At 47.2% G+C, this 27,846-nt stretch overlaps 1 protein-coding gene across 7 annotated transcripts in view; it reads right to left on the bottom strand.

Moving 5' to 3' along the window:
* Positions 1-2,469: 2,469 nt before the first annotated feature.
* GARRE1 (granule associated Rac and RHOG effector 1) overlaps positions 2,470-27,846 on the bottom strand; it is a 99,724-nt gene continuing 74,347 nt past the window's right edge. For all 7 annotated transcript variants that reach the window (XM_065536421.1, XM_074023106.1, XM_065536424.1 and 4 more), the window contains 7 exons: positions 24,724-24,821; positions 18,260-18,385; positions 15,790-16,823; positions 10,223-10,388; positions 9,103-9,240; positions 6,410-6,488; positions 2,470-5,392 (listed from right to left, as the gene is read on the bottom strand). In XM_065536421.1, the coding sequence (XP_065392493.1) occupies positions 5,084-5,392; positions 6,410-6,488; positions 9,103-9,240; positions 10,223-10,388; positions 15,790-16,823; positions 18,260-18,385; positions 24,724-24,821 (1,950 nt within the window). In that variant the 3' untranslated portion in view covers positions 2,470-5,083. The remainder of the gene's footprint in view (positions 5,393-6,409; positions 6,489-9,102; positions 9,241-10,222; positions 10,389-15,789; positions 16,824-18,259; positions 18,386-24,723; positions 24,822-27,846) is intronic.

Raw genomic sequence — 27,846 nt, 5'->3', positions numbered from 1 at the left:
GGTAAAATTTGAGTGTGCTTGGGAATACGCTTATAGGACTTGTTGATTAGTTGAATGAGGAAATGAAAAAATGAAGCATATCTTCTGGGATTTCAGCCTGAGCAACTGGGTTGCTGGTGGATGCTGGTTCTCTTACCAAGGACGGGAAAGATGGGTTGTCTCCCCTAAAATACTGAGTTTTAAAGGCAGGGACTGTTATCTTTGCAGTCTTGGCTCCTAGCAAGGGCCTAGCCCTTATGTGACATTAGTGAATGTTGAAATGAATGTGACATGCCTCAAACAATCCTTCTCCCTCACCTAGGCCCACATCTTCAAGTCAGTATTCCAGTACAAGCCACATCCAGTCCCCTCACTGACCCACAGAGGCCTGGGCTCAGGAGCTCACCCCTGTGCTGTAAGGCCATGTGCATGTGTTATTTCCAGAGCCTACCCTTGGAGATGCCTCAGACTCCTGGGTACCTGTGGCTGGGAGGTAGCCAGTCATGCTGTCCACATACATGCTTTTGGGCAGTGGAGAAGCTGATCATTGGGAAGGTTTATTTCCTGTCTCCACATTAGGAGGCAGGTTACAGCAGTGGCCACACGGTGCACAAAAGGCCATCCCCTAACAGCCCCATGGTTGGCATGCAGCATCTCAGCCTCCAAACTGGAAGCCCCCCGCTATCCAAGGAGCCCCCAGGTGGGAAAGGAAGGTCACAAGCCTCCCAAGTACCTCAGATGGGCTGGGGCCTGTGAGGCCCCTGCAGTAGGCTGGGTGTAGCATCTGCTCAGCTTCCCTCCCCACTCATTCGCACACAGCCAGAGCTACAGGGCTCCTGCCCTCTGGCCTCCAGCACTGCTGTGAATCAGAACTAGTCAAGAGAACTGGGTGCTTGTGTTAAACGGGAACACACTTAAATAAAATACGGGCTTTTTTTTTTTTTTTAAAGAGATGGGGTCTCACTATGTTGCCCAGGCTGGTCTTGAACTCCTGGCCTCAAGCAGTCCTCGCAGGTGAGCCTCCCAAATTGCTGGGATTACAGGTGTGAGCCAACACACCCGGCCCCTGCTAGCTTTTTAATATGGACTTCCAGTGTGTTCTTCAGCACACTCAGGCAACATGGCTGTTACTGAGCAACTTTGTCTTGAGGTGCATTTGGAAGGCTCTGGGACTTGGTCCCCATGCTCAACTTCAGGGCACCTTGGCAGAAAGAAGAGTGGTTCCTACACCAGCAGCTTATATATTAATGCCCACATTACTCCATTTCCTTCAGATCAGCAAAAATGGTTCCAATGAGGTGCTTTCTGTAAATGAAAATGAGTTGAAATGCTCCTGTGACCTGCCCTCCATTTGTGGTTCTCATGATACTATCTTCCTTCTGCTTAGCAGGATGGCATCATCCAGTGAGACAAGTCCTTCTTTTTTTTTCTTTTTGTCTGAGACAGAGTCTTGCTCTGTTACCCAGGCTGGAGTGCAGTGGAGCAGTCTTGGCTCACTGCAACCTCTGCCTCCTGGGTTCAAACAATTCTCCTGCCTTAGCCTTCTGAGTAGCTGGGATTACTGATGCCTGCAACCACACCACCTATTTTTTTGTATTTTTAGTAGAGATGGTGTTTCACCATGTTGGGCAGGCGGGGCTTGAACTCCTGACCTCATGATCCACCACCTCAGCCTCCCAAAGTGGTGGGATTACAGGTGTGAGCCACAATGCCTGGCCCTTTTTTTTTTTTCTTTGGAGACAGTCTCGCTCTCTGGACAGGCTAGAGTGCAGTGGCACGATTTCGGCTCACTGCAACCTCTGACATCCTGGGTTCAAGTGAAGCGATTCTTCTGCCTCAGCCTCCTGAGTAGCCAGGATTACAGGCACGTGCCACCATGCCCAGCTAATTTTTGTATTTTTAGTAGAGATGGGGTTTCACCATGTTGGCCGGGATGGTCTCGATTTCCCGACCTCGTGGTCCACCTGCCTCAGCCTCCTAAAGTGCTGGGATTACAGGTGTGAGCCACTGCGGCAGGCAGAGACAGGTCCTTCTTATCCCTGTGTGGCACAGTATCTCTGCCATAGATTGGGTCCCTGGTTTGGGGAGAGGGTAAAATAAGCCCTCATTCCTGGGTCTCCTCATTGGACAAGCTAGCTGGGCAAGTCACAGCATCCACATTTGGTGGGACATGGGTGTTGGCAGACCCCAACCCAGAGAGCTTGCACCTTTCAGAGGACATCTCCTTCACTACGGCACTGGCTTCCCCTGCACAGGGGCCTAAACCAGCTTGGGCCTTAGGGAAGCCAATAGAGGAGGTGTAGCTGCTTGTTCTGCCTCCTGCCCATCCACTTCAGCTCACTGTAATATCCCAAGTGGTCTTCCCCTTGCTAGAATCAGAGGACAGGCTGACCTAAAAACCAACTCAGTCTGCAGCTTTTCAAAGCAATGAATCAGGCAGGGCTTTTGACATAATGTCCTCTGCAGTTCATTTTAAACAAGGATACAAAGTATTATTAAATGTATATTTTTAATAAAGCCAATAGTTATTTTACTTATAGGAGCTTTAAAAGATACAAAATGTAGAGTTCCAGTTTGGAAGCATTGTAACTATACACACAATGTCCTGCTGATGCCCTAGCAAGGCAGCCACGCCCGACCATGCAAAGGACACATACATTCACACACGCACACACATGCGCTTTGGCGAGACCCCTCTGCCAAGCGCAGCACCTGGAATTACCAGTGTTCAGAGCAAGGCGGTGCCGGGAACACAGCACCTACATGGAGACCACACAAACGGCTTCACACAGTCTCACAGCCCATGGAGATGCAATTAGAAAATGTCTTCCTTAACAGAGAAAAACAAACTGGAAAGTGACAATTAGCAACGTCACCTGTGCTGGGGCATCAAGGACTGACCTCTGTCCAAGGTGAGGCCTTTGGGGAGGCACTATTAAAACAAGAGTACATCAGTATAATAGAACTCGAAATACAGGGTACTGTGGACACATTACTGAAGGAAATAGAAAACTATCTTACAAGTAGAACAGCCATAGACAACTTTAACAGAGATTAGTGTGCACACTGTGACAGCTAACAGACAGGAGCCACGCAGGGTTGGTGCAAAGCACGTGCCTGAAAATGTCTATATACAAAACAGTTCTTTGTAAACATGGTGAGGTGAATGCTCAGAACCACGGCAAAAGATCATAAATACAGGCAGCAATGCATCCCCACACAGCACAAAAGACAACACCTGAGGCCTGGGAACAGCCTGACAACACAGTACTAAAAACTCAGGTGGCTGGGCTCAGACACCCTAAGGGTCCTCTCGAATTAGTGTGTGTGTGTGTGTGTGTGTACATACATATATATATGTGTGTGTATATATATATTCTTTTTTTTTTTTTCTTTTTGAGATGGAATCTTGCTTGGTCACCCAGGCTGGAGTGCGGTGGCACAATCTCGGCTCACTGCAACCTCCGCCTCCCGGGTTCAAGCGATTCTTCTGCCTCAGCCTCCCAAGTAGCTGGGACTACAGGCGCCCGCCACCACGCCTGGCTAATTTTTGTATTTTTAGTAGAGATGGGGTTTCACCATATTGGCCAGGCTGGTCTTGAACTCCTGACCTTGTGATCCACCCACCTCGGTCTCCCAAAGTGCTGGGATTACAGGCGTGAGCCACCGCGCCCGTCCTCTTTTTGGTATTTTTATATATAAATTTACTTATATCTGTAGAAAAACGAGAACATAAATGTGTTATTACAATCTTTGCTGGAAAAGCTTATATGGAGTTAGAAAGAATAAACCATTTATTAGTAGTTAACATATATTAAAATGGTTTAATGATTTAAGAAAATATAAAAAAAATATTAATACTGTCAAACTTTCATACTAGAAAATATTATGGATTTTTCTCAATTAGACTTTTTCAAAGATGAAATATGAAAAATTTAAATAAGTTTTATATAAAGAACTTTCTGTAACCTCAATTAATATACAGTGGGATATGTCTATTCTATATAGATATATTTATTATTATTTCTCAATTTAAGCACCATTCAATTCTTCTGGATCCATTCTGGCTGGAAAATATCCCTAAATCCACAGGATGTTATCTATTTAATGGCACATGTTAACTGAAAATGAGGTGGATTTTTTTTTTTTTTAAGAAAAGACCTTAAATTAATTTCTATCTACATCTTAATTGGTTTGTCTTCTGAGCCAGCTCACAATGTCAATGCAATTTCTAGTGCAGGTGTCTCTGAGTGCCCCTTGACCACACCCCGAGGACTGTGGCAGTGTCCTGGCCGTGTGTGGAAGGATCGAAGGGCAGCAGGTGCAGCCTTGCTCTGCACATGGACAGCAGCCGGCTGGTCCACCACCACGCACCTTCAGCAGTATACCTCCGACACGAGTTCCACCATCCTGCTTCCGTAAAGCTGGGAAAGGCCGCAGTTCCTGGGTGCTGCTGGGTGGCGAGGAACTGTCCACCCACAGAAACCCCAGGTGACTGCTTCCAATCACAAATATTCTATATTTTGCCCATTTTGTATAAGCTTAAATATAGTGTTAAACAAACCTCCAGCCAGTATATCTGTTATCTTAAAATATTCAATGCATTTTAGGCAGGAGATGTTTTAACTAAAAACCTACATGAAAAAAATAGCTAGAAAAATACAGTGATTGGTGTGGTCATCACTCAAGGGGTGGAGGAGGGAGGAGAGGGTTTCTGAAAAATGGTCAGTTATGCCCTCAGCTTTCAGGCCTGATGTCTTCTCAACACAAAGCAGGACTAAAAACCCAAGAGCTATGTTTCTTCAAGTGTGGCCGTGGCGCCTGCATCAGAGTCACCTGCGGGGCTTATTAGGCATGCAGGTTCCCCAGCAAGCCCCCGAAGGCCAGACGCCTGTGTCTCCAGCTGGCTCTCCAGGGCTCTGATGCCGCCAATGTTTGAGAAGCCAGGTTTAAAGGCTGGGAGCTGCCAACCACCCTTGTCCCCAAGGAACCCTCCCTGGGATGGGGCGCACTGGTCCTCTGAGTGGCTGGTGTCACCTAGGCGGCCCTGGGATGGGGACACCCATCCCCACAGCTCTGGGCAGGCAGGCAGGCTGGCCTGGGGTCAGTACTGGGGCAGATAGGCTGGCCTGCGCTCAGCCTTCCCAGGGAAGGCCTTGAAGCCCTTGGGTGCTGCCTTATGTGCTGGTGGGGGTGGGGGCTGTGGTGGGGTCTGCACGTAGGAGAAGGCGGCGGCACTGCAGTCGTTGGTTGCGGCCCATACTGGGGACTGCAGCATCTGCATGGTGTCGTTCCACTGGCTGCCGGGGCTGGTGACTGCATAGAGTGGTGCGCTGGGGCTGGGCAGCGTGCTGGGAAGCGGGGAAGGGTGCTGCCAGGGTGCTTTGGGTGGCCACGTTTTGGTTTTGTTATCCTGAGAGACAGAAGAGAGTTCTTAGTGTCATTTTGGGCAATGTATCATCTTTTCCCACCTCCCCAGATCCCTGGCCCTTATTCCCACCTAGGAGGCAGGGTCAGAGCCCCACTCACTCCCACAGCCCTATCCAACAAAACTTCTTGCAATGGTAGCCACTTGCCACATGTGGCTAGTGCAAGCTGAGGACATTTTTTCTTTATTTTTGGAGACGCAGTCTGTCTCTCACCCAGGCTGGAGTGCAGTGGCGTGATCTCGGCTCACTGCAACCTCCGCCTCCCGGGTTCAAGCGATTCTCCTGCCTCAGCCTCCTGAGTAGCTGGGATTACAAGCGTGTGCCACCATGCCTGGCTAATTTTTGTATTTTCAGTAGAGACGGGATTTCACCGTGTTAGCCAGGATAGTTTCGATCTCCTGACCTCATTTGTGATCCACCCGCCTTGGCCTCCCAAAGTGCTGGGAGTACAGGCATCGCCACTGCGCCCGGCTGATTAATTCTTTTTAAAAAATATTTTAGAGGCAGTCTCACTCTATCACCCAGGCTGGAGTACAATGGTGCAGTCATAGCTCACTGTAATCTCAAATTCCTGGGTTCAAGCCATCCTCCTGCCTCAACCTCCTGAGCAGCTAGGACTATAGGCATGTGCCACTGTGCCTGGCTAATCTTTTAATTTTTTTGTAGAGACAGTGTCTATGTTGCCTGGGTTGGTCACAAACCTCTGGCCTCAAGCCATCCTTCTGCCTTGGCCTCCCAAAGCACTAGGATTACAGGCATGAGCCACCATGCCCAGCCTGAATTTTTATTTGTATTTAAATTTACATAGCCACATGTGGTGAATGGCTATCATACTGCACAGCACAGCCGTAGAACGTCCTGTGGCTCTGAGTCAGCTGAGGAGGCTAATCATTTACACAGTTAATCATCACAAAGAAGACCCCTCATTACTTTGAGGCCCTCTGAAAACTGCAGCTGTGGAAGCTAGCCCAAATCTGTGCCCACAGAGCCTGCCTGAATACCTGGTTCATGTCCTCCACTGTGGTGAGGAGAGGTGGTGAGGGCAGCGTGCTGGTGTCCTGCTCTCCACTGCTGTGTTTCCTGAAAGAACCAAGAGCTCAGGGCAGTGATTGCCTGGCTTCCTGCCCAGCCCACCTGCATGGGACACACTAGTGCTAGGCTGCAGCGACTCCAGGCCTAGGAGGGGAGGAGGGCTGCATGGGTCCATGGCGTAAAGGGGGCTAAGGGGAGCCCGCACTGAATGATGCGCTCCTGCACGGCCAGTGCAGGCAGAGGAGCTGGGGTTGGGGGTGGCAGGCAAAGACAGGCACCGGCTTTACTCACATGCTGAGTCCACCTTCTTTGCCTTTTTTTTTTTTTTTTTTTTTGAGACCGAGTCTCACTCTCTTTCCCAGGCTGGAGTGCAATGGCATGATCTCAGCTCACTGCAACCTCCGCCTCCCAGGTTCAAGCAATTCTTGTGCCTCAACCTCCGGAGTAGCTGGGATTACAGGCGTGTGCCACCATGAGCAGCTAATTTTTGTGTTTTTAGTAGAGATGGGGTTTCACCATGTCGGCCAGGCTGATCTCAAACTCCTGACCTCAGGTGATCTACCTGCATCAGCCCCCCAAAGTACTGGGATTACAGGTGTGAGCCAGCGGGCCTGGCTGGCTTTTTGTTAATTCATTTAAGAGATACTGTTTCCAAGCACTAAGGATATGTGACTGTTACAAGGTCGAATGAAAAAGGCAGGATGTGGCCAGATCAGAGCCAGCACTCCTGCATGCAGACAACAGTCTCTGCAGAGATGGTGCCAGATGTGACTTCTTTTTTTTTTTTTTTTTTTGAGACGGAGTCTTGCTCTGTAGCCCGGGCTGGAGTGCAGTGGCCGGATCTCAGCTCACTGCAAGCTCCGCCTCCCGGGTTTACGCCATTCTCCTGCCTCAGCCTCCGGAGTAGCTGGGACTACAGGCGCCCGCCACCTCGCCCGGCTAGTTTTTTGTATTTTTAGTAGAGACGGGGTTTCACGGTGTTAGCCAGGATGGTCTCGATCTCCTGACCTCGTGATCCGCCCGTCTCGGCCTCCCAAAGTGCTGGGATTACAGGCTTGAGCCACCGCGCCCGGCCGATGTGACTTCTTAAAAGTCGAATCAGTCATATGTCTGAAACAGCAGTCTCAAACTCCACCCCGGCTCAAACTTGCTCCTCCTGCAGGCTTTGCACCTCAGTTCACGGCACCCTTCACAGAAGCTCAGGCGGAAAACTTGTGTGTCATCCTTGACTCTTCCCCCCTCACCCATACCCCACTGCCAATTCCCCACCAGCTGCTGCTGCACTTTGTTCAGCTCTCTGCTCATCAGAAGTCTCATTGACTAAGTTCTGAAAATAGAACATCCACCTGTTCTCTGCATTTACTACCCTCATACCCTGCTTTATTTTCCTTCAGAGCACCTAGCCTAACCTGACATGATTTTTTGTTTGATTTTTGAGACAGGGTCTCACTCTGTTGCCCAGGCTAGAGTGCAGTGGCACAAACACAGCTGACTGTAGCCTCAACTTCCCAGGCTCAAGTGATCCTCCCACTTCAGCCTCCCGAGTAGCTGGGACTACAAGTGTGGACAGAAAGCATCTGAATGTGTGCTCAGGATTGGTCACTGCCACCCCCCACCCCACTACTATTCTGTGCAAGTACCCTTCTGTCTTCACCTACCCGCTCCCCACTGCCTATCCGACGGAGCCTGGCCTGTCTGGCAAGGACCATGTAACCCTGCCTCCAGCTCTGCTCCACAGCATGGCTTCGAGTACCTGGGAGCCCTGCGTACCCTCCACTCCCATGGCCCTTAGTCTGCCACCCTAACCTTGCTTTCATAGCCACAGCAGTTTCTCATTTCTTTTTTTTTTTTTTTTTTTTTTTTTTTTGAGACGGAGTCTCGCTCTGTCGCCCAGGCTGGAGTGCAGTGGCGCAATCTCGGCTCACTGCAAGCTCCGCCTCCCGGGTTCCCGCCATTCTCCTGCCTCAGCCTCCCGAGTAGCTGGGACTACAGGCGCCCGCCACTGCGCCCGGCTAATTTTTTCTATTTTTAGTAGAGACGGGGTTTCACCATGGTCTCGATCTCCTGACCTTGTGATCCGCCCGCCTCGGCCTCCCAAAGTGCTGGGATTACAAGCGTGAGCCACCGCGCCCGGCCTTCTCTACTTATTTCTAACCAAGCTCTCCTCTTAGTTCAGAGCCCATTTTAATTTTTGGGACCACTTTTGAAACATTCTCAGGTCTGAATATGCTATATTACTACTTTTTTGAACTTTGAAATGCCATTCAGAGGTCATTTTATCCATCTTTAATAAAGAGACTGAGGGTCAGTGAGGGCCAGCCCCTTGTCTGGGGTTGCAGAGCCTGTTGGTGAGTCCAGATTAGAACTCGCAACCAAGGGCCTGCTCTTCCCACAGAAAGGGGTGCCTCCTGCAAGGCACAGACCAGCACCAGCCACCCTGTCCCCCAAATCGAGCCGGCACAAGACGAGGCCGGCTCTTCCTTGTGGAAACCGCCTCCTGCAGGCGCTCTTTAGAGGCTTCAGCCGGGCAGTGCTGGAAGAGCCCCTCCTCCCACACCGGGAGACTAGGAGCGACTGGGCTCCTGGCTTTCCCAGGGAGTGAGCCGTGGGTTGCATTCACATGCCCCTCTCTCCCCACCTTGGTTTAGAAATCCCTTCATACCTTCTCTGCTTGACAGCAGCAACGAGGTCAGGCCCTGAAAACATGGAGAACAAGCTGTCCCCGTTAGCTGAGGATGTCTCATCACTCGAGCTGGCAGAGTCTCCCTGAGCACCCGACCAGGCACCATGCAGGCCATCCCTGAAAGCCGGAGAGAGAAGCTGGGCCGGGGCCTCCTGCAGCCCCACCACCCTCCACCCCACCCTGAAAGGGCAGTCCTTACCCTGCATTCATCCCATAACCAAATAGTGGTCTCTTGTCTCTCCCTTCTTAAAACGTGAGGTTTTCCTCCTTTGCCTTATTTCAAAAGTAATACATATTCATCACTTCCCTTTATTCCTCTAAGAAGCCTATGGTTTGTATATGAAATTTGTTTTAGAAAAAAACAAGGGAGGGATAGCATGGGGAAGAATAGCTAATGGATGCTGGGCTTAATACCTAGGTGATGGGAAGATCTGTGCAGCAAACCAACATGGCACACGTTAACCTTTGCAACAAACTTGCACATCCTGCACATGTACCCCTGAACTTACAATAAAAGTTGAAAGAAAAAAAATTTTTTTAAGTTAAAAAAAAAAATTAAGAAGTAAGAAAAAACTAAAAGTTGAGCTGGTCTTTAGTCACCCAGATTTATTAACTAGGTAGCAATATGGGATATAAAAAAATCCCCACTTGTCTTTACGATAAAAATTCGCAATTCTGTCAATATGCTAGAATCTCAACTGTACACCTTTGCTTTTTGTAGGCTATAATGACAGCATTCCATAAATCATGTGGGCTTCACAGCCACACTCATTTCAGTATAAAGGCCGTGTTAAATATGCATTTATCTTACAAGCACCATCATGTAAGAGCCTTGTCTAGGGCTGAAGAGTCTGTTTTGAAAATCATGAATGTATACCAATGGCATGTTCACAGGGACACAACACACTACTTAGCATCTAACAGTCAGCCACATGACTCTGATCCCTAAAGATTTAATCCCATGTCACTCTCTCACACGGGGGCTTGGAATTGAACTGCTTGAAAAGAATGCCCACAGGCAAGGAGCCTCCCTTCTCACAGGCCCCTCGGGGGACACTTGGGTCTCAAACTCGGATTCCGTGCAGTACCCAGCACTCACCCTTCTGTGAAGAACTCGGGGAAGGGCCAGGTCCGATGGGCGTCATCCATAGGCGGCCAGTTGCCCCGGGGGTTGCCTGGCCGGCGACCATGCTGGGCCTGCCGCTTCTGCTGCATTGCCTGGCTCACTCCTGCCACATAGCGTGCAAACTCTGGGTCTGAGCCCACTGCATGGCGACAAAAGGAACAAACCGGGTTTGGGGAGAAACTGGCCTCTTAGTCCTTCCCTGTGCTTTGCTGACATGCTGGTCACACATGCAATGAAAGGCAGTGAGGAGCTGCCAGGCTTTTGCCCCACAGCGTGGGCTGTAGGCTGTGCCCAGCACCCTGCTGTGGGGAGATGGGACTTGTAGCACCTAGGGCTAAGGCACAGTGTGTGCCAGGGATGTCTGGAAGGGCATTGCCTAGGACAGAGGCAGGTAAGTGTGAAAGAAACAAAAAGAAAGAAAAATGGTTTGATTTACCCATGATTAGATTTTAAAGACAAATACTAATAACTTAAAAAAATTTCTAGCATCAGCCAGGCACAATGGCTCACTCCTGTAATCCTAGCATTTTGGGAGCATGAGGTGGGCAGATTGCTTGAGCCCGGAAGTTCGAGACTAGCCTGGCCAACATGGAGAAACCTCGTCTATACAAAAATTAGCTGGGTGTGGGCCAGGCGTGGTGGTTCACGCCTGTAATCTCAGCACTTTGGGAGGCCGAGGCAGGTGGATCATGAGGTCATGAGTTCAAGACCAGTCTGGCCAAGATGGTGAAAACCTGTCACTACTAAAAATACAAAAATTAGCTAGGTGCGGTGGCAGGTGCCTGTAATCCCAGCTACTCGGGAGGCTGAGGCAGGAGAATCGCTTGAACCCAGGCGGCAGGGGTCACAGTGAGCCAAGATCGTGCCATTGCACTCAGCCTGGGAGAAAAAGCAAGACTCTGTCTCAACCAAAAAAAATAAAAAATAAAAATTTGTTGGGTGTGGTGGTGTGCACCTGTAGTCACAGCTACTTGGGAGGCTGAGGTGGGAGGATCACTTGAGCCCAGGAGGTGGAGGTTGCAGTGAGCCAAGATTGCGCCACTGCACTCCAGCCTGAGAGAAAGAGCTAGACTCTGTCTTAAAAAAAAGAAACAAAAAACAAAAAAAACACCTGGGCTGGGCTTGGTGGCTCACGCCTGTAATCCCAGCACTTTGGGAGGCCGAAATGGGTGGATCACCTGAGGTCAGGAATTCGAGACCAGCCTGGCCAACATGGTGAAAACCCGTCTCTACTAAAAATACCAAAAATTAGCCGGATGTAGTGGCAGGCACCTGTAATCCCAGCTACTCAAGAGGCTGGGACAGGAGAATCACTTGAACCCGGGAGGCGGAGGTGGCAGGGAGCCGAAATCGCGCTATTGCACTCTAGCCTGGGTGACAAGAGGGAAACTCCAACTTAAAAGAAGTCCAGTGTCTTGGTGCTCTGTACCTAGAATCATTAGCTAACAACTTAGAAAATCAGATGATGACTTTGGCCAACTGATAACCTGAAAGTTAACAAAGCATCAAAGCATTGGGGTCAGCCAGATAGAGGTTATATGCTGTTCCCACTTGAGCTAAAGTTTGATCTGGTATTTTCCTGGCTATTGGCCAGGAGATTTGCTCATTCCATCTGAACATCTTAAGTGTGGCAAAGAATAAAATGCAACTTCAGAATGCTTTAAGAGGTGGCTGGAAACACTGGCAGTGCTGAATGGGGATACGCAGGGCAGTACAAATGGGAGAAAAGCACAGATGGCGTTTACAGAAAGTGTCAAAAAAAAACATATGGCAGGAAAGCATCCATGAATCATAAATGTGACTCAGCAATTCATTTTTTAGCTTAAAATTAGGGAAGATACTAGGGCACAATCCCATTACCAGCTTATCCTAGGGCACTGTCACAAGATGATCTCAGTCACACTGTCCTGTCTCCCGACCCCCATCCCGCACTGAGTTTGCCTATCCAGACGGGTGCACTAGCTGGCGCCCTCTGATTCTGTCCAGAGGGGCGCTCCTCCTTAATCTGCATCAAGGGCTATGCAGATCTTATGCCCTTGGGGCAGGTAGAAAACTACACCATGGACTTCAGGGGCAGAAAGGAACACCCAGAAGGGAAAGAGTAGGATTTGTAGTCTACAGACATAAGAGGTGTCCAGGACTCAGAGGTCAAATACAGTAACATTCTTATTTAAAAAAAAAATTTTTTTTTTTTTTTTTTTGAGACGGAGTCTTGCTCTGTCGCCCAGGCTGGAGTACAGTGGCGTGATCTCAGCTCACTGCAAGCTCCACCTCCCGGGTTCACGCCATTCTCCTGCCTCAGCCTCCCGAGTAGCTGGGACTACAGGCGCTGCCACCACACCCGGCTAGTTTTTTGTATTTTTAGTAGAGACGGGGTTTCACCGTGTTAGCCAGGATGGTCTCGATCTCCTGACCTCGTGATCCGCCCACCTCGGCCTCCCAAAGTGCTGGGATTACAGGCGTGAGCCACCGCGCCCGGCCTTAAAAAAAAATTTTTTTTTTTAGACAAGAGTCTCACTCTACTTATCCAAGCTGGAGTGCAGTGGCGCCATCTCAGCTCACTGCAACCTCTGCCTCCCGGGTTCAAGTAATTCTCGTGCCTCAGCCTCCCAGGTGGTTGGGACTACCACACCTGGCTAATTTTTTTGTACTTTTGGTAGAGACGGGGTTTCACCACATTGGCCAGGCTGGTCTTGAACTCCTGGCCTCAAGCAATCTGCTGGCCTCAGCCTCTCAAACTGCTGAGACTACAGGCATGAGCCACTGCGCCCGGCCTCAAATATGATACGATTCTGACAAATACTGTTTATATTCTGAATTTAGTTACATGACAGTCAAAAAATGTACAGACCATTTATGATCAGAGAAAACGCACTGTGCCCACAGCAGTGGGTGGTAGCCAGTGGGCTTGCTGTTTCTTAGCAGGATGGAGGTGTTTACCCTTCTTGTGGCCCAGGGTTGCAGGCACAAGGATTTCCTATATCCATCCACCCAGGGGGAGCAAGCACAAGACAGCAGGAGCAGCGGCACGAAGAATTTTCAGAAGACACGAGCAATGGTCAGGTGCGGTGGCTCACGCCTGTAATCTCAGCACTTTGGGAGGCTGAGGTGGGTGGATCACCGGAGATCAGGAGGTCAAGACCAGCTTGACCAACATGGCAAAACCCCGTCTCTACTAAAAATATAAAAATTAGCCGGGTGTGGTGGTGGGTGCCTGTAGTCCCAGCTACTCAGGAGGCTGAGGCAAGAGAATCATTTGAGCCCAGGAGGCAGAGGTTGCAGTGAGTGGGGATTGTGCCACTGCACTCCAGCCTGGGCAACAACGCAAGACTCTGTTTCAAAAAAAAAAAAGGAGTGTTAACCCCAGCATTAACTTCCCTCCTGTAACAAGTGCGGGGGTGTTTCAGCAAGGAATCTCTTCTGGTGGGGATTTACTTGTACAAGTATTTGCTATACTTATTTGTAACATTTCACAGTACTCACCTATGAATGAAATACATTTTCTACTTCTGTATGCCTTTTGCTATTTAATTAGAGAAAAAAGTTTGCATGTACCTATGTTACCAAATTCTCTTACTAATTTTAGATTTTTTGGCGGGGGGGGTTCAATTATATTATTAGCAAAAAGATGTGCTGTTTAATCTATCATTTTCCAAAGCTTGGACCACTTATTTAATTGCTTTTTGTCTTGCTGCATTTGCTGTGAAGTCCAAGACAAAGTTACATGCTACAGGTGATAACAGTTGCCCTTGTCTGATTCCTGATATTAACTGAAATGATTTTTGTTTCATTATATAAGGCACTATTTGCTATTAGCTTTTGGTAGATAGTCTTTTTTGTTTTTCTTTTTTTTTTTTTTTTTTTGAGACGGAGTCTCGCTCTGTCACCCAGGCTGGAGTGCAGTGGCCGGATCTCAGCTCACTGCAAGCTCCGCCTCCCGGGTTCACGCCATTCTCCTGCCTCAGCCTCCCGAGTAGCTGGGACTATAGGCGCCCGCCACCTCGCCCGGCTAGTTTTTTGTATTTTTTAGTAGAGACGGGGTTTCACCGTGTTAGCCAGGATGGTCTCGATCTCCTGACCTCGTGAGCCGCCCGTCTCGGCCTCCCAAAGTGCTGGGATTACAGGCTTGAGCCACCGCGCCCGGCCTGTTTTTCATTTATTTACTTATTTTTTAGAGACAGAGTCTCACTTTGTTGCCCAGGCTGGGCTGCTGTGGTGTGATCATGGCTCACCGCAGCCTCAACCTCCTGAGCTCAAGCGATCTTCCCACCTCAGCCTCAAGGCGCTGGGACTACAGGCATGTGCCACCACACCCAGCTAATTTTTTATTTTTTGTAGAACTATGTTGGCCAAACTGGTCTTGAACTCCTGGCCTCCTGCAATCTGCCTACCTCAGCCTTCCAAAGTGCTGGAATCACAGGCATGAGACAGCATGCCCGGCCAGGTTTTCCACTTCTTGGTATAATTTTGTAATGCCTATTTTGCTAGGAAAGAATCGATTTTCTGCTGAGTTTCCAAATGTATTGCTATTAAGTCTTAGATGGTAATGACTTAAAGTGGCTTTTTTTTGAAATAGGGTCTCTCTCTCTGTTATCCAGGCTGGGGTGTAGTGGCATGATCACAGCTCACTGCAGCCTCAAAATCCTGGGGTCAAGGGATGCTACTGCTGCAGCTTCCTAAGCACCACCACACCCAGCTGATTTTTTGTTTAGAGATGAGGGTTTTGTGATGTTGACCAAGCTGGTCTTGAACTCCTGGCCTCAAGTGATCCTCCCGCCTCAGCCTCTCAAAGTGCTGGGATTACAGGCATGAGCCACTAAAGTGCTTTTAATGTATCCTATTTCCTAATTTTGTTTCTCTTTGTTCTCTCTTAATCAAGCTTAGAATAAATTGGCTTATATATTTTATTGGTCTTCCAAAGATCCTTTAGAGTTATTTGCAATTTCTACTCTATTTTTCTTTTTAATTTACTTATTTTTGGCTTTTCCCCCTTAATTCCTCCTCCTAGTTTGTTCTTGTTTGTAAATTCCTTCTCTAATTTCTTAAGATGACTCTGGTGGTATTTTCATTGTCTAGGCCAGGAAAAGCTGTTTTCTATGAAGGCAGGAGGGTGTCTGTCACCTATCATAAGCCCTAGAGTTTAGACAAAAAAAAAAGCATCGCAAAGAACAGGTTATTTAATCAGGAAAAAAGCACCCCACAAAAGACTGTTGATCTTGGCTACTGGGAGTGGGCAGGCCTAGACTGGAGCCAACTTGAACTATGGGACTTTGAGCTATTCAAGTAACCTCTCTTAGCCTCAGTTCTGTTCTCCATAAAGTAAGAAAAATAGTCCACTCACATTCTCAGCCCCTTTCTCACCACTGTTTCCCACTCTTGCTAGATCTGCCCCACACTCGCCTCCACAGTGAGAAAGGGTCGTAAAGGGGGATTAAGTGATTTCACCTTCACAAGTAAGGCTGCGGTAGACAAGCCCTGGGAAGACCTCAGCAGTTGCGTTTGCTGTTGACACTGGGCGAGGGGTGGGAGGCCTCACATACCTGCAGGATCGAAAGGCAGAATCTCTCCCAGCATTCCAAAGACTCCATCGCTTTGGTCACGGTTTGGCCATGTGTTATTTCTAGGTCCCTGCGGCTTCTGTCCCAGAACCTCTGACATCACGTTATCCATATAGCTGCTCACCAGACCCAAGCTGTACAAGTCAGAACTGAGATCAGATATGCCAGGCCACTGACCAAGAGGAGACAGACCTGCTCCAACAGTCTGCCCTGGCTGTTGGGATGAGCCATGTACCCATTTCCCAGGTGCCCGAGGCTGGGGCGGGGGCTGCTGCGGTCCAATGGGCTGGAGTAGGTGTTGGTAGTATTGGACTTGAGGTTGTTGCTGCTTTGGGGACTGCTGCTGAGGTGCCAGTCCCGGCTGGGGTGTCAGAGGTGTGTGTGCCCCAGCCTGGGGTGCCCGTGGTGGAGGGGGCACGGGCAGTGACGGCTGCTGTGGCTGCATGGCTCCTGCCTTCTGCTCAGTCACCATGGCTGTGGCAGCAGAATTACGCCTTGTCACCAACGGAGAGCCCTGATGTGACTGGCCCATGTTAAAGCCCGAGAGAAAATCTATCACCTCTTGCATTTCCTGATCAGTTGGTAAGTTCATACCCTTCTCATCCTTGCCATCATCTCCATGCAGGAAGTTCTCACGCCTCTCCATGAGAAAGCCATTGGCCACTGGATTACTGGAATTCTGAGCTGACTGTGAAGGGTCTGTAGTCCTGGGGAAATTGCCAATGTTCAAAATGCTTTGTAACCTTGTATCAATATTGCCAGGCATTTTGGCCTTCTCTTCTGAACATCCAGCTATGAAGATGTTTTTAGAAGGGGTATTTTGGATGGAATAATTTGTGCTGCTGCTGGAGCTAGTACATGAAGCTTTCTTGGTGAACCGGGATGTCAGTTTGGAGAATGTCTTCTGCAGGCCACCTGAAGATTTGTTTCCATTTCCAGAAGGCAGGTCAGCCTGGTTGCCAAAATCACAGATCTCCCTTTGCAGCTGGATCTGTATGCAGGGTAAAGCTTGCTCCCTATTTAAACAGAAATTTGTATAAAAAAAAAAAAAAAAAAAAAGACAAATATATAAAATAATAGAATGGACCTCTTTGTATTTAAGAATGGTGTTGAGAGCAAGAAAAACCTCTCTGGTTGGTATCAGGTTCACTTATCTTATAAATAAATGAACACCCAGGGGTTTGGAGAGTATGAAATCTACAGTGTCTAACGCAGGACTGGAAGTTCTGCTAGGATTCTGGCCTGAGGAGTGTGATTGAGTGAAATCCTCTAATGGTGGCACAGGAGGGGAAAGCATGGCTAGATGTGGGGATGCAACTTGCAGAAGCTAGCTTTGTACCTGGAGGACAGGGGCTACAGCCACGCAAATACAGCAGAGGGACAATGGACAACTCCACAAAGCAGAGGGAGGTGGTGGGGGGATGCAGGGATACTATGGACCAAAGTTGTCCCAAAAGATGGCTGTGACTTTCAAAGTTTCCTGAGCACATTTTCCCCATACTAAAATGGAGCCCTACAGAGCGAAAGGGCATGGGGCAGGAGCTGAGGCAGGTGAAGGCTGTGTGGCCCTGGAAAATTCACTTTACTATTCTGGCCTTTGTGTACTCATGAGTTAAGAAAGGGAGAAAAGGTTGGGCATGGTGGCTCACGCCTGTAATCCCAGCACTTTGGGAGGTCAAGGCAGGCAGATCACTTGAGGTCAGGAGTTTGATACCAGCCTGGCCAACATGGCGAAACCCCGTCTTCATGAAAAAAACAAAAATTGGCTGGGCATCATGGCGCACACCTGTAATCCCAGCTACTCGGGAGGCTGAGGTAGGAGGATGACTTGAGCCCAGGAGCTGGGGGAGGCTGCAGTGAGCTGAGATTGCACCACTACACTCCAGCCTGGCTGGGTGACAGAGCCAGAGCCTATAAAGACAAGACGACAAAACCAAACACAAAGACCAAGACAGAAAAGAAAAAAAAAAAAGAAAAGAAAAGAAAAGGGAGAGGGGCCATGGCTAGATGTTTAAGGCTCCTACCAGATGTATACACATTTTTCAGGTTCAACCTGAGAGAACGGATTGAAAAAGAAAACAAATTCTAAAAGACATAAGTAAATTTTCTAAACATTTCTCTGTTCTTAATTCATAACGAGAATATGAGTTAAAAGTCCTCTTGATGGACTTCCTCTCAAATGACAAAACAAAGGCAGGCAAAAATGTTAGCAAATAGGATAATCTGGGTACAGGGCATGGAGCAGTTCTTTGTATCATTCTTGCCACTTTGCTGCAGGTTTTAAATTATTCTGAAAATAAAAGTTACTAAAAAGTCCGTATTGCCTTATTTACAATACCGCATACTATCAGTGACACAAGCACACATGAAATTGTGCATAGTCACACTGTCCCCTCAGTATGCATCTAAATGCAAACCACAGACAATTTAAGTGACCCGCACAGACACCAACCTTCCAGCCCTCCAGCGGTTTAGGTCCAGCACGGCTGTGTAGAGCACATCCACCAGACCCAGGGTCTTCTCAGGATCAAGGCTTCTCTGCAGCAGGGACATGGTGGCAGGGTCTTCTTTCAGGCACCTAGGCACAGATTAGGCTGCATTAGTCTTGGCTGCCCTTCTCTGCAAAGGTGTTTCAAGCAGGTCTCATAGAAAAGGCTACAACTTTTATGTACTTCTCGCGCCCAACAAAAATTCAGTAACTGTAAGAACACGGAGAAAACAACAGGGCTGACCCTGGAACTCACTGCTCCACAAGAGGAGGAGGAAGCAAAAGGGTCTGAGGTCTCGTGATATCAGAATATATATTTGGTCTCTGCCTCCAGTTCCTCATACAGAGCTCCTAAAACCCTTGAGAGTTCCTGGATGATAGTGTCTTTTGTTCCAATAAGATGACTTGCTTGTATGATGAAGCCTCCATAAAAATCATTAGATCATCGGGTTCTGAGAACTTCCACACTGGTGAACACACTGAGGTGCTGGGCATGGGGCACACCTGGCAAGGGCATGGAGGCTCGGGGCCCCATCCTACACACTGCACGCTATGCACCTCTTCACCTGGCTGTGTATCTGCTATAATATCCTTTATAACAAACCATAAATGTAATTAAATGTTTTACTGAGTTCTGTGAGACATTATAGCAAAATATCAAACCTGGAGGTTATGGGAACCCTCAACTTATAGCCAATTGGTTAGAAGTCGGGTGACCACCTGGGACTTGTGGATGGCATCTGAAGTGGGAAGTAGCCTTGCAGGGCTGAGCCCTTAACCTGTGGGGTCTGTGCTAGCTCAGACATTCTGATTCCTGCTGACTTCTCCAATAAGTAAACACAACTGTCTACCACAAAACTTACACATCCTCTCTAGTTCCTCACATCTTGCATGCAATCCATCAGTGAATCCTGACACCTCTTCTTATAAAACACATCCAGAATCCAAGCACTTCTCACCACCTTGTTTATGAACCCCCTGCTTCAGGAAACCACCACTCCTGGGTTTCAGGACCAAGCTCTCACCTGGTCTCTTTTTCTCTACTCCTGTACCTCCAAAGCCCATCCTTCACATAGCAGCCAGAGCGAGCTTCCCGTAGTGCCTATCAGAGCACATCACTCCCCTGCTTAAAACCCTTCAACGGCATCTCATCGTGATTGAAATAAAATCTAAACCCTCACCACAGTCCTCAAAGCCCTCTGTGCCCAGCCCTTCCACCTTGTCCCAGCCGTGAGGCCTTCTCTTTCCCTGGATGGGTTTGTCCACACCTAGGACCTTTGTTCTTGCTGCTGCCTTTGCCCGAATTTCTCTTTCCTGAGATTTGGATATGGCCAACTGCTTCTCATCATTTGGGTCTCCACTGTCCATTCAGGGTACCTACACCAAGAGCCCCCCAACCTTTTTTTGAGACAGAGTCCCACTCTGTCCTCAAGGCTGGATTGCAGTGGTGTGATCAAAGTTCACTGCATCCTCAACCTCCTAGGCTCAAGCCATCTTCCCATGTCAGCCTCCCAAGTAGCAGGGACTACAGGCGTGTGCCACCGCACCCGGCTAATTTTTTAATTTTTTTGTAGAGACGGGGTCTCACTATGTTGCTCAGGCTGGTCCTGAACTCCTTAGCTCAGGTGATCCTCCTGCCTCAGCCTCCCAAAGCGCTAGGATTACAGGTGTGACCCACTTGGTCCAGCCAAGAGCCCTTTTCTGAGAGGGAAAACAGTCTGAGCAGCACAGGTCTACTAGGAAGATGATGTCTGCCAAATCCTGGGCACTCTAGGAGCTAAATGGTGAACTCAACACTTGCAAAGTCACCCAAGGAGGTAGCAGTACTCCCTAACATGACTTGGGCTTGGGAAGAAATGTATCAAAGAAATGCATAAGAGCATGAAATGAGAGCCAGCCAGGCTCTGAAGCACAGGAAAGGGTGAACAACAACGCAAGCTCTGCTAGTGCCCAGCTAGACCTTGGACTCTTCAGAGAGAATCTTGGCAACTGAGCCTGCCCAGGGTTCAGTGCACCCAATTCTCTCCGTCTGGAATCACTGATAATCAGGACACATATGCTCTTGTTCCCAAGCCAAGTCTCGTTGTGACTTGGCTTGTCACATGTTTGCCCACTAGGAAAGCATTTGTTGGCCATGCAGAAAAGAGTACTACAGTTCCTGGTGATAATAATTAATCTTTCTGAAAAATCAACAATCAACAAACTGGCATTTTTATTTTATTCATCAGTCTTGAGCTGATCAATAAAATGCCCTTAAGTGGCTAAACCCATTCTGCTGACAAATCATCAAGACTTGCTTAAAACCCTGTACCTGTTCTTAGATTAAAAGCCCAGTTCCCTCAAGGGCCCTGCAAGTCTTGACATCTATAACTTCCCGTCCTTATCACCACCTAGTGCATCTCGTTCCATGCTGGTTCACTCCTGAAGCCTCTGCACTGGCATTCCTTCTGCCTGAAGTGTGCTCCCCATCTGCTCTCTCCATGGCAGGCTCCTCTCAAATCCAACGTCATATCGTCAGAACCCCTTCCAGACTGACTCGTCTAAAAGTCTCCCCCCAATCTCTATCCCACTTATTCTCTATCATATATTGGCAATCTCCTCTCATTTCCATCATATGCCTGCCTGTGTTTGAACTCATCTCTTATACTTAACAGCTGTCTCCCCCTTCTCTATTCTCAAGTTGGTTTATGAGGAGCAGGGACCCTGTGTGTCTTGCTCATAATTAAATTCCCAGAGCCCAGAACAGTGTCTGGTACACAATAAGTATTCAGTAAATATTCAGTGAAATGAAGCATGGATAGATAGCAATATCCTTTTTCTCCTGGTGGAGTAAAGCAATCATTTCTGTTTGTATTCTTCCCAACAAGCACATACAGTATTCTGTAATTTGAAAAAAACAAAAGAATTAAAATTTTGCAAAATTACCAAAAGCAGCCAGCAGAGGGAGCCTCTGCAAGGACTCACAGTCTACAAGGTCTTTTTTGTGAGGGTGCAATGAGTTACAAAGGAAATCAACCCCACAGGGAGAGTTTTCAAAATAAACCGAAGTGTTAGCCATTTTTGCATTGGCTGTTTATATTCACCCAACCATCCAAAAGTTCAAACTGTTTTCTTCAAAATGAGAATTCTGATTAAGTTTTAACATTTTCCAATAACAGCCTGAATTGGAAAAATTTAAGAATTCAGGGCCGGGTGCAGTGGCTCACGCCTGTAATCCCAGCACTTTGGGAAGCCAAGGCGGGTGGATTACCCAAGGTCATGAGTTTGAGACCAGCTTGGTTAACATGGTGAAACCCCATCTCTACTAAAAATACAAAAATCATTAGCTGGGCATGCAGGTGGGTGCCTGTAATCCCAGCTACTAAGGAAGCTGAGGCAGGAAAATCATTTGAACCCAGGAGACGGAGGTTGCAGTGAGCCAAGACAGTGCCATTGCACTCCAGCCTGGGCAACAAGAACAAAACTATCTCAAAAAAAAAAAAAAATCAGGAACACATTTCAGTAGAACACTAACTACAAAAGAAAAAAAAAAAGAATTTAGGAACACAAAAATCTTACAGAAAAGTGAGCCTCTGGTTTACTGTTTGATAGAAATGAAAATATGTGTATAAATTACCATTAATTTCAGGACACAGTATGCCACCCTATAATTAACTTAAAATTTTGGGCCAGGTACAGTAGCTCATGCCTGCAATCCCAGCACTTTGGGAGGCCAAGGCAGTGGGATCACTTGAACCCACGCATTTCAGACCATGCTGGCCAATATAGTGAGACCTCATCTCTACAAAAAAACTTAAAAATTAGCCGGGCATGGTGGCGCATGCCTGTAGTCCCAGCTACTTGAGAGACTAGGGTGGTAGGATTGCTCGAGACCAGGAGTTCAAGGCTACAGAAAGCCATGATCACACCACTGCCCTCCAGTCTAGGGGACAGCGTGAGATCTAGTCTCTACCAAAAAAAAATTAATTTAAAAACATAAAAACTTTTTGGTGGCAGAGTACTTATAGAAGGGAGGTTTTAGGACACAAAGTGAACTGCCAATCTTTTCTTAATATATTCATAGACTCTAAACATTTTTTACAGAATCTACTATTGTACTCTTACATTTGTTGTTGTTGTTGTTGAGACTGAGTCTGGCTCTGTCGCCCAGGCTGGAGTGCAGTGGCCGGATCTCAGCTCACTGCAAGCTCCGGCTCCCGGGTTTACGCCATTCTCCTGCCTCAGCCTCCAGAGTAGCTGGGACCACAGGCGCCCGCCACCTCGCCCGGCTAGTTTTTTGTATTTTTAGTAGAGACGGGGTTTCACCGTGTTAGCCAGGATGGTCTCGATCTCCTGACCTCGTGATCCGCCCGTCTCGGCCTCCCAAAGTGCTGGGATTACAGGCGTGAGCCACCGCGCCCGGCCTGTACTCTTACATTTCAAGAACAAATGGGCCAGGCGCGGTGGCTCACGCCTGTAATCCCAGCACTGTGGGAGGCCAAGGCGGGTGGATCACCTGAGGTCAGGAGTTCAAGACCAGCCTGGCCAACATGGTGAAACCCTGTCTCTACTAAAAGTACAAAAATTAGCCAGGCGTGGTGCCGTGTGCCTGTAATCCCAGCTACCCAAGAGGCTGAGGCAGAAGAATCACTGGAACCCAGGCGGAAGAGGCTGCAGTGAGCTGAGATTGCGCCATTGCACGCCAGCCTAGGTGACAGACCAAGACTCCATCTCGAAAAAAAAGGAAAAGAAAAGAAAAAAAAGAACAAATGGTTTAAATACAACTTGTATGCCTTACCCAACTACCATTTTAGTTCACATAGGCACCAACGGCACCTCTTTGTTCCTTAGTATTTCTGCCTACTTAAATGATTTAAATATTTTCTCTTATAGCTAAATATTCATGCAGATTACCATTTTAATAGCAAATGCCTTCCAATATATGCTTAATTTTTCCTGTTTATTAATAAAACTATGATGCTCATCCTTATAGTTGAATGTGAATACATATCACAAAGATAAATTTCTAGAGGCGAAACTGGAATTATTGAGGTCATATCCCTTATTTTAGGCTTCTAATATACTAAACTGCCCTCCAGAAAGGCTGTATTTATTCAACAACCCTTTTGCCTGTTTTCACAGTCTGGCTCAAACTAGTATTGTCACTATATTTAGTATAGTTATTCTAAAACAAGTTAACAATATTCTGGGCAAAATGACATCATATTTTTTTTTTTTGGAGATGGGGTCTCGCTCTGTCACCCAGGCTGGAGTGCAGTGGCACGATCTCTGCTCACTGCAATCTCTGTCACCCAGGCTTAAGCAGTTGTCCTGCCTCAAGCTGGGATTACAGGTGCACGCCACCATGCTGGACTAATTTTTGTATTTTTAGTAGAGACGGGGTTTCGCCACATTGGCCAGGCTGGTCTCGAACTCCTGACCTCAGGCAATCCACCCGCTACGACCTTCCAAAGTGCTGGAATTATTACAGGTGTGAGCCACCCCACCTGGCCCCATATGGTTTCTTTACTTTGTCTCTGATTATTATTATTATTTTTTTGAGACAGTTTTGCTCTATCGCCCAGGCTGGAGTGCAATAGTGCAATTTCAGTTCACTGCAAACTCCACCTTCCGGGTTCAAGCGATTCTTGTGCCTCAGCTTCCTGATTAGCTGGGATTACAGGCCCCCGCCACCATGCCTGGATAATTTTTGTATTTTTAGTAGAGATGGGGTTTCACCACATTGGGCAGGCTGGTCTCAAACTCCTGACCTCAGGCAATCTGCCTGCCTTGGCCTTCCAAAGTGATAGGATTACAGGTGTGAGCCACCACACCTGGCCATTACATTTTCTTAATCTATTTGTTGATCATATGTCTTCTTTTCTGACTTAGCTGTTCATGTCCCTTGACCATTTTCTTCTGATTTGTAGGAACTTTAAAAAAAAAAAAAAATTAAGAACAATCTTTTATCTATTATAAGTGTTACGAATATAATATCTAAAAATGACTGTCCCAAGATTTGTAAAGACATTGGGTGTGTCATAACATGAGCTCAAGATCATCAGGGTTGTAGTTGGAACAGAGGAGAAGGAATTCTATGTTCTCTACTCAGCTTTAGTGAACACTGGGTGAGAGAAAATGATATACTATGTTTAAATGCTGTAGACTCAGTAACAAAGATAATACTGCTCATTATGATCCAAGAATATATAACATTTTAGTTACCTTATGGTCAATGAGATCATTTTTCAGACCTCTTGGCTTTCTCATCATAGACCAATAATCATGACACACGCCACTAACATACCACTGCTGCCCATAAACCTGCATGTGCAGCAAGACTTGCTGCGTCAGCCAGCGTGGGGATTGTTCAAAACAAGGCCATCATTTCAAAGATGTGCAAATGTCAGTGAGAGCTTAGGCTCCGGTGAAAGTAAGAGGCACGTTACCATGTGGATGGGACTTGAACCACGATTCTAGAGCCTTCTAAACTGATCTGGGGGGCATAGGCTTCTTTATTCTCAATCTGTGCTGTGTCAACCACCACCTAAGATAGAAAAAAACAACAAATAACAACAACCAGCTTTCAGAGAGGAAAACGCATCAGAATAAAATCCAATACATAAAATGACTCTCTAAGAACTATTCCCCTAGCAGCCTAGTTATGCCAAGGCCAGTCAGGGCCCCACGAAGACAATAGCAAGCAGTAAAGATGACCAAATCTAAGAACATTTCAACAAACACAAACCACATTCTGGGCATGGGATTTACTGAACTGGCAAGCACCTCTAGCACTTTTTCCAAACTATCAATATGTTAATTAGGAGGAATTAATGTGTGTCCTTTATCTTAGTATTTTTTACTTTATGCACTTAAAAGAAGTAAAAGTATCACTGAAAGTCAAACCAGGCTGGGTGCAGTGGCTCACGCCTGTAATCCCAGCACATTGGGAGGCTTAGGTGGGTGGATCACTTGAGGTCAGGAGTTTGAGACCACCATGGCCAACATGGTGAAACCCCCATCTCCACTAAAAATACAAAAATTAGCCAGGCATGGTGGTCCTGCAGTGCAAGCTACTTGGGAGGCTGAGGCAGGAGAACTGCTTGAACCCGGGAGGCAGAGGTTGCAGGGAGCTGAGATTGTGCCACTGCACTCCAGCCTGGGCGACAGAGCGAGACTCCATCTCAAAAAAAAAAAAAAAAAAAGTCAAACCAATGCTTCAGATAAGCCCATTTGTCATGACATGCCCAGAAGTGGATGAAACTTTTTTTAAAGATTATTTTATCCTCAACTATCAATAAAAACTGAACTACTTCAGGACAGAGGAAGAACTGACCCCTTTTTGAATAATTTCCTCTTATTTCCAGGAAGAGTCTTTAATACTAGATAGGTGATAGAGTATCCTATGTAATCTAGAGTCTGACAAAGTGATGAATATATTTCAAATAACTAAAAGAATGTTTTTATTTTATTTATTTATTTTTTTTTGAGATAGAGTCTTGCTGTGTGGCCCAGGCTGGAGTGCAGTGGCGCTATCTCGGCTCACTGCAAGCTCCGCCTCCCGGGTTCACGCTCTTCTCCCGCCTCAGCCTCCGAGTAGCTGGGACTACAGGCGCCCGCCACCACGCCCGGCTAGTTTTTTTATACTTTTAGTAGAGACGGGGTTTCACCATGTTAGCCAGGATGGTCTCGATCTCCTGACCTTGTGATCCACCCGCCTCGGCCTCCCAAAGTGCTGGGATTACAGGCTTGAGCCACCGCACCCGGCCAAGAATGTTTTTAAAAATCATAAAATATTTAAAAACCAAATCTGTAATATTTCAGAAGGGGTAAAACTGTATAGAGTTGTGTATCATATTCCAAACTCAGCCTCTAATGCAGCCAGCTTTCACTGGTTTAAAGAGTTCCCATAGCTGATCTGCAATGACCTTTGGAAAAAACTTCCTGTCAAAGGAATAGCCATTGTTGGACCACACAGGTGTTTCCTCTCTCCTCCCATCCCCAGAACCATAACCTAAAGTCACACATAAAAGCATCCTGCAATCAAGACGCAAGGAACTAGGAAGAAGTTTCTGCTCTCTGAATAACATGGAACTTTTTTTTTTTAACCTACAGTGTTTTCTCAAAATACCCTTGTGCCTTTTGGCCTTATTTTGCACACTTCTTTCAGGGGAACTCATTGGCATGGTCCTTGCAGTTTCAGCTAAATGGTCTCTGGGAGTATAGATCGGTATCGTAAAGCCAATGGGCTTTTCCATGCTTCAGCAAGGCATGTCTGGTTTACTACTTCTTTTGGAGGTCCCTATACTGAGGAAAAGATCCCAAAGGAAATGTAACTCATTACTGTGAACAGGCCCTCATCTGAGTCTCCACAAGGCAGCCCCACCCGGAGCTGGGCTGCCTGAGCCCTGACCCGCTTGAAACAAAAGGACAGCATACCCTCAATAGCTCTTTATGTGAATAAAGTAGGAATCAGACTAAAAAACAAGTTCTTTAATTTTCTTAATCTCCAATTAGGTCCTTCCAACCTCTGACTGAAATGCCGTATCTTTTTTTTTTTTTTTTGAGACTGGGTCTTACTCTATCACCCAGGCTGGAGTGCAGTGGCGCAATCTCGGCTCATTGCAACCTCTGACTCCCAGGCTCAAGTGATTCCCATGCTTCAGCCTCTCAAGTAGCTGGGATTACAGGTGCCCGCCACCACACCTGGCTAATTTTTGTATTTTTAGAGACGAGGTTTCGCCATGCTGGCCAGGCTGGTCTTGAACTCCTGACCTCAGGTGATCTACCTGCCTCGGCCTCCCAAAGGGTTGGGATTACAGGTAGGTGTGAGCCACCATGCCCTGCCACCATATCTTTTTCAAAAGTTGTCATTTACTAGAAAGGGAGATCAAATACATAAGATTCTATGGGTCAGTGGTGCAAACAAAAAGCTACATGGTGGTTTCAGATGTTGATCTCCTGACCCACTCAACTCTGGCCAAAGTTTTTTTTCCTCTGAAAGATGAACAAATCATTATTTTTTAGTTGATGTTACTTTACTGCTAAGAAGGAGATAAACAGAACTGGTATACAGTGACTGGATCAGGGCACTACTTATACCATTGTGGTCAAGGTAGGCCTCTCACAGGAGGTGATTTTGGAGCTGACACCAGGAAGATAAGGAGTGACCCACATGATAATCAGAAAGAAGAGTATTTTCAGATAAAAGGGGCATCAAGAGCACAGGCCTGGGACAGGAAGAAGCATGGGATGTTTGAGCAACAGACATCCAATGCAGGTCCAGAATAGGGGCTAGGTTAAGGGGCCCTGTCAAATTGTTACTAATGTAATTTTTCTTTTCTTTTTTTTTTTTTTTTTTAAGGGCCAGGTATGGTGGCTCATGCCTGTAATTCTAGCAGTTTGGGATGCCTAAGTGGACGGATCACGAGGTCAGGAGTTCAAGACCAGCCTGGCCAACATAGTGAAACCTTGTCTCTACTAAAAAATACAAAAATTAGCCAGGCATGGTGGTGCATACCTGTAGTTCCAGCTACTCGTGAGGCTGAGGGAGGAGAATCACTTGAACCCGG

Source organism: Macaca fascicularis, chromosome 19, assembly GCF_037993035.2.
Source record: "Macaca fascicularis isolate 582-1 chromosome 19, T2T-MFA8v1.1".
NCBI classification, from domain to species: Eukaryota; Metazoa; Chordata; class Mammalia; order Primates; family Cercopithecidae; genus Macaca; species Macaca fascicularis.
Note: the sequence above shows the minus strand (reverse complement) of the source record. Positions and strands in the feature narration are given on the sequence as shown.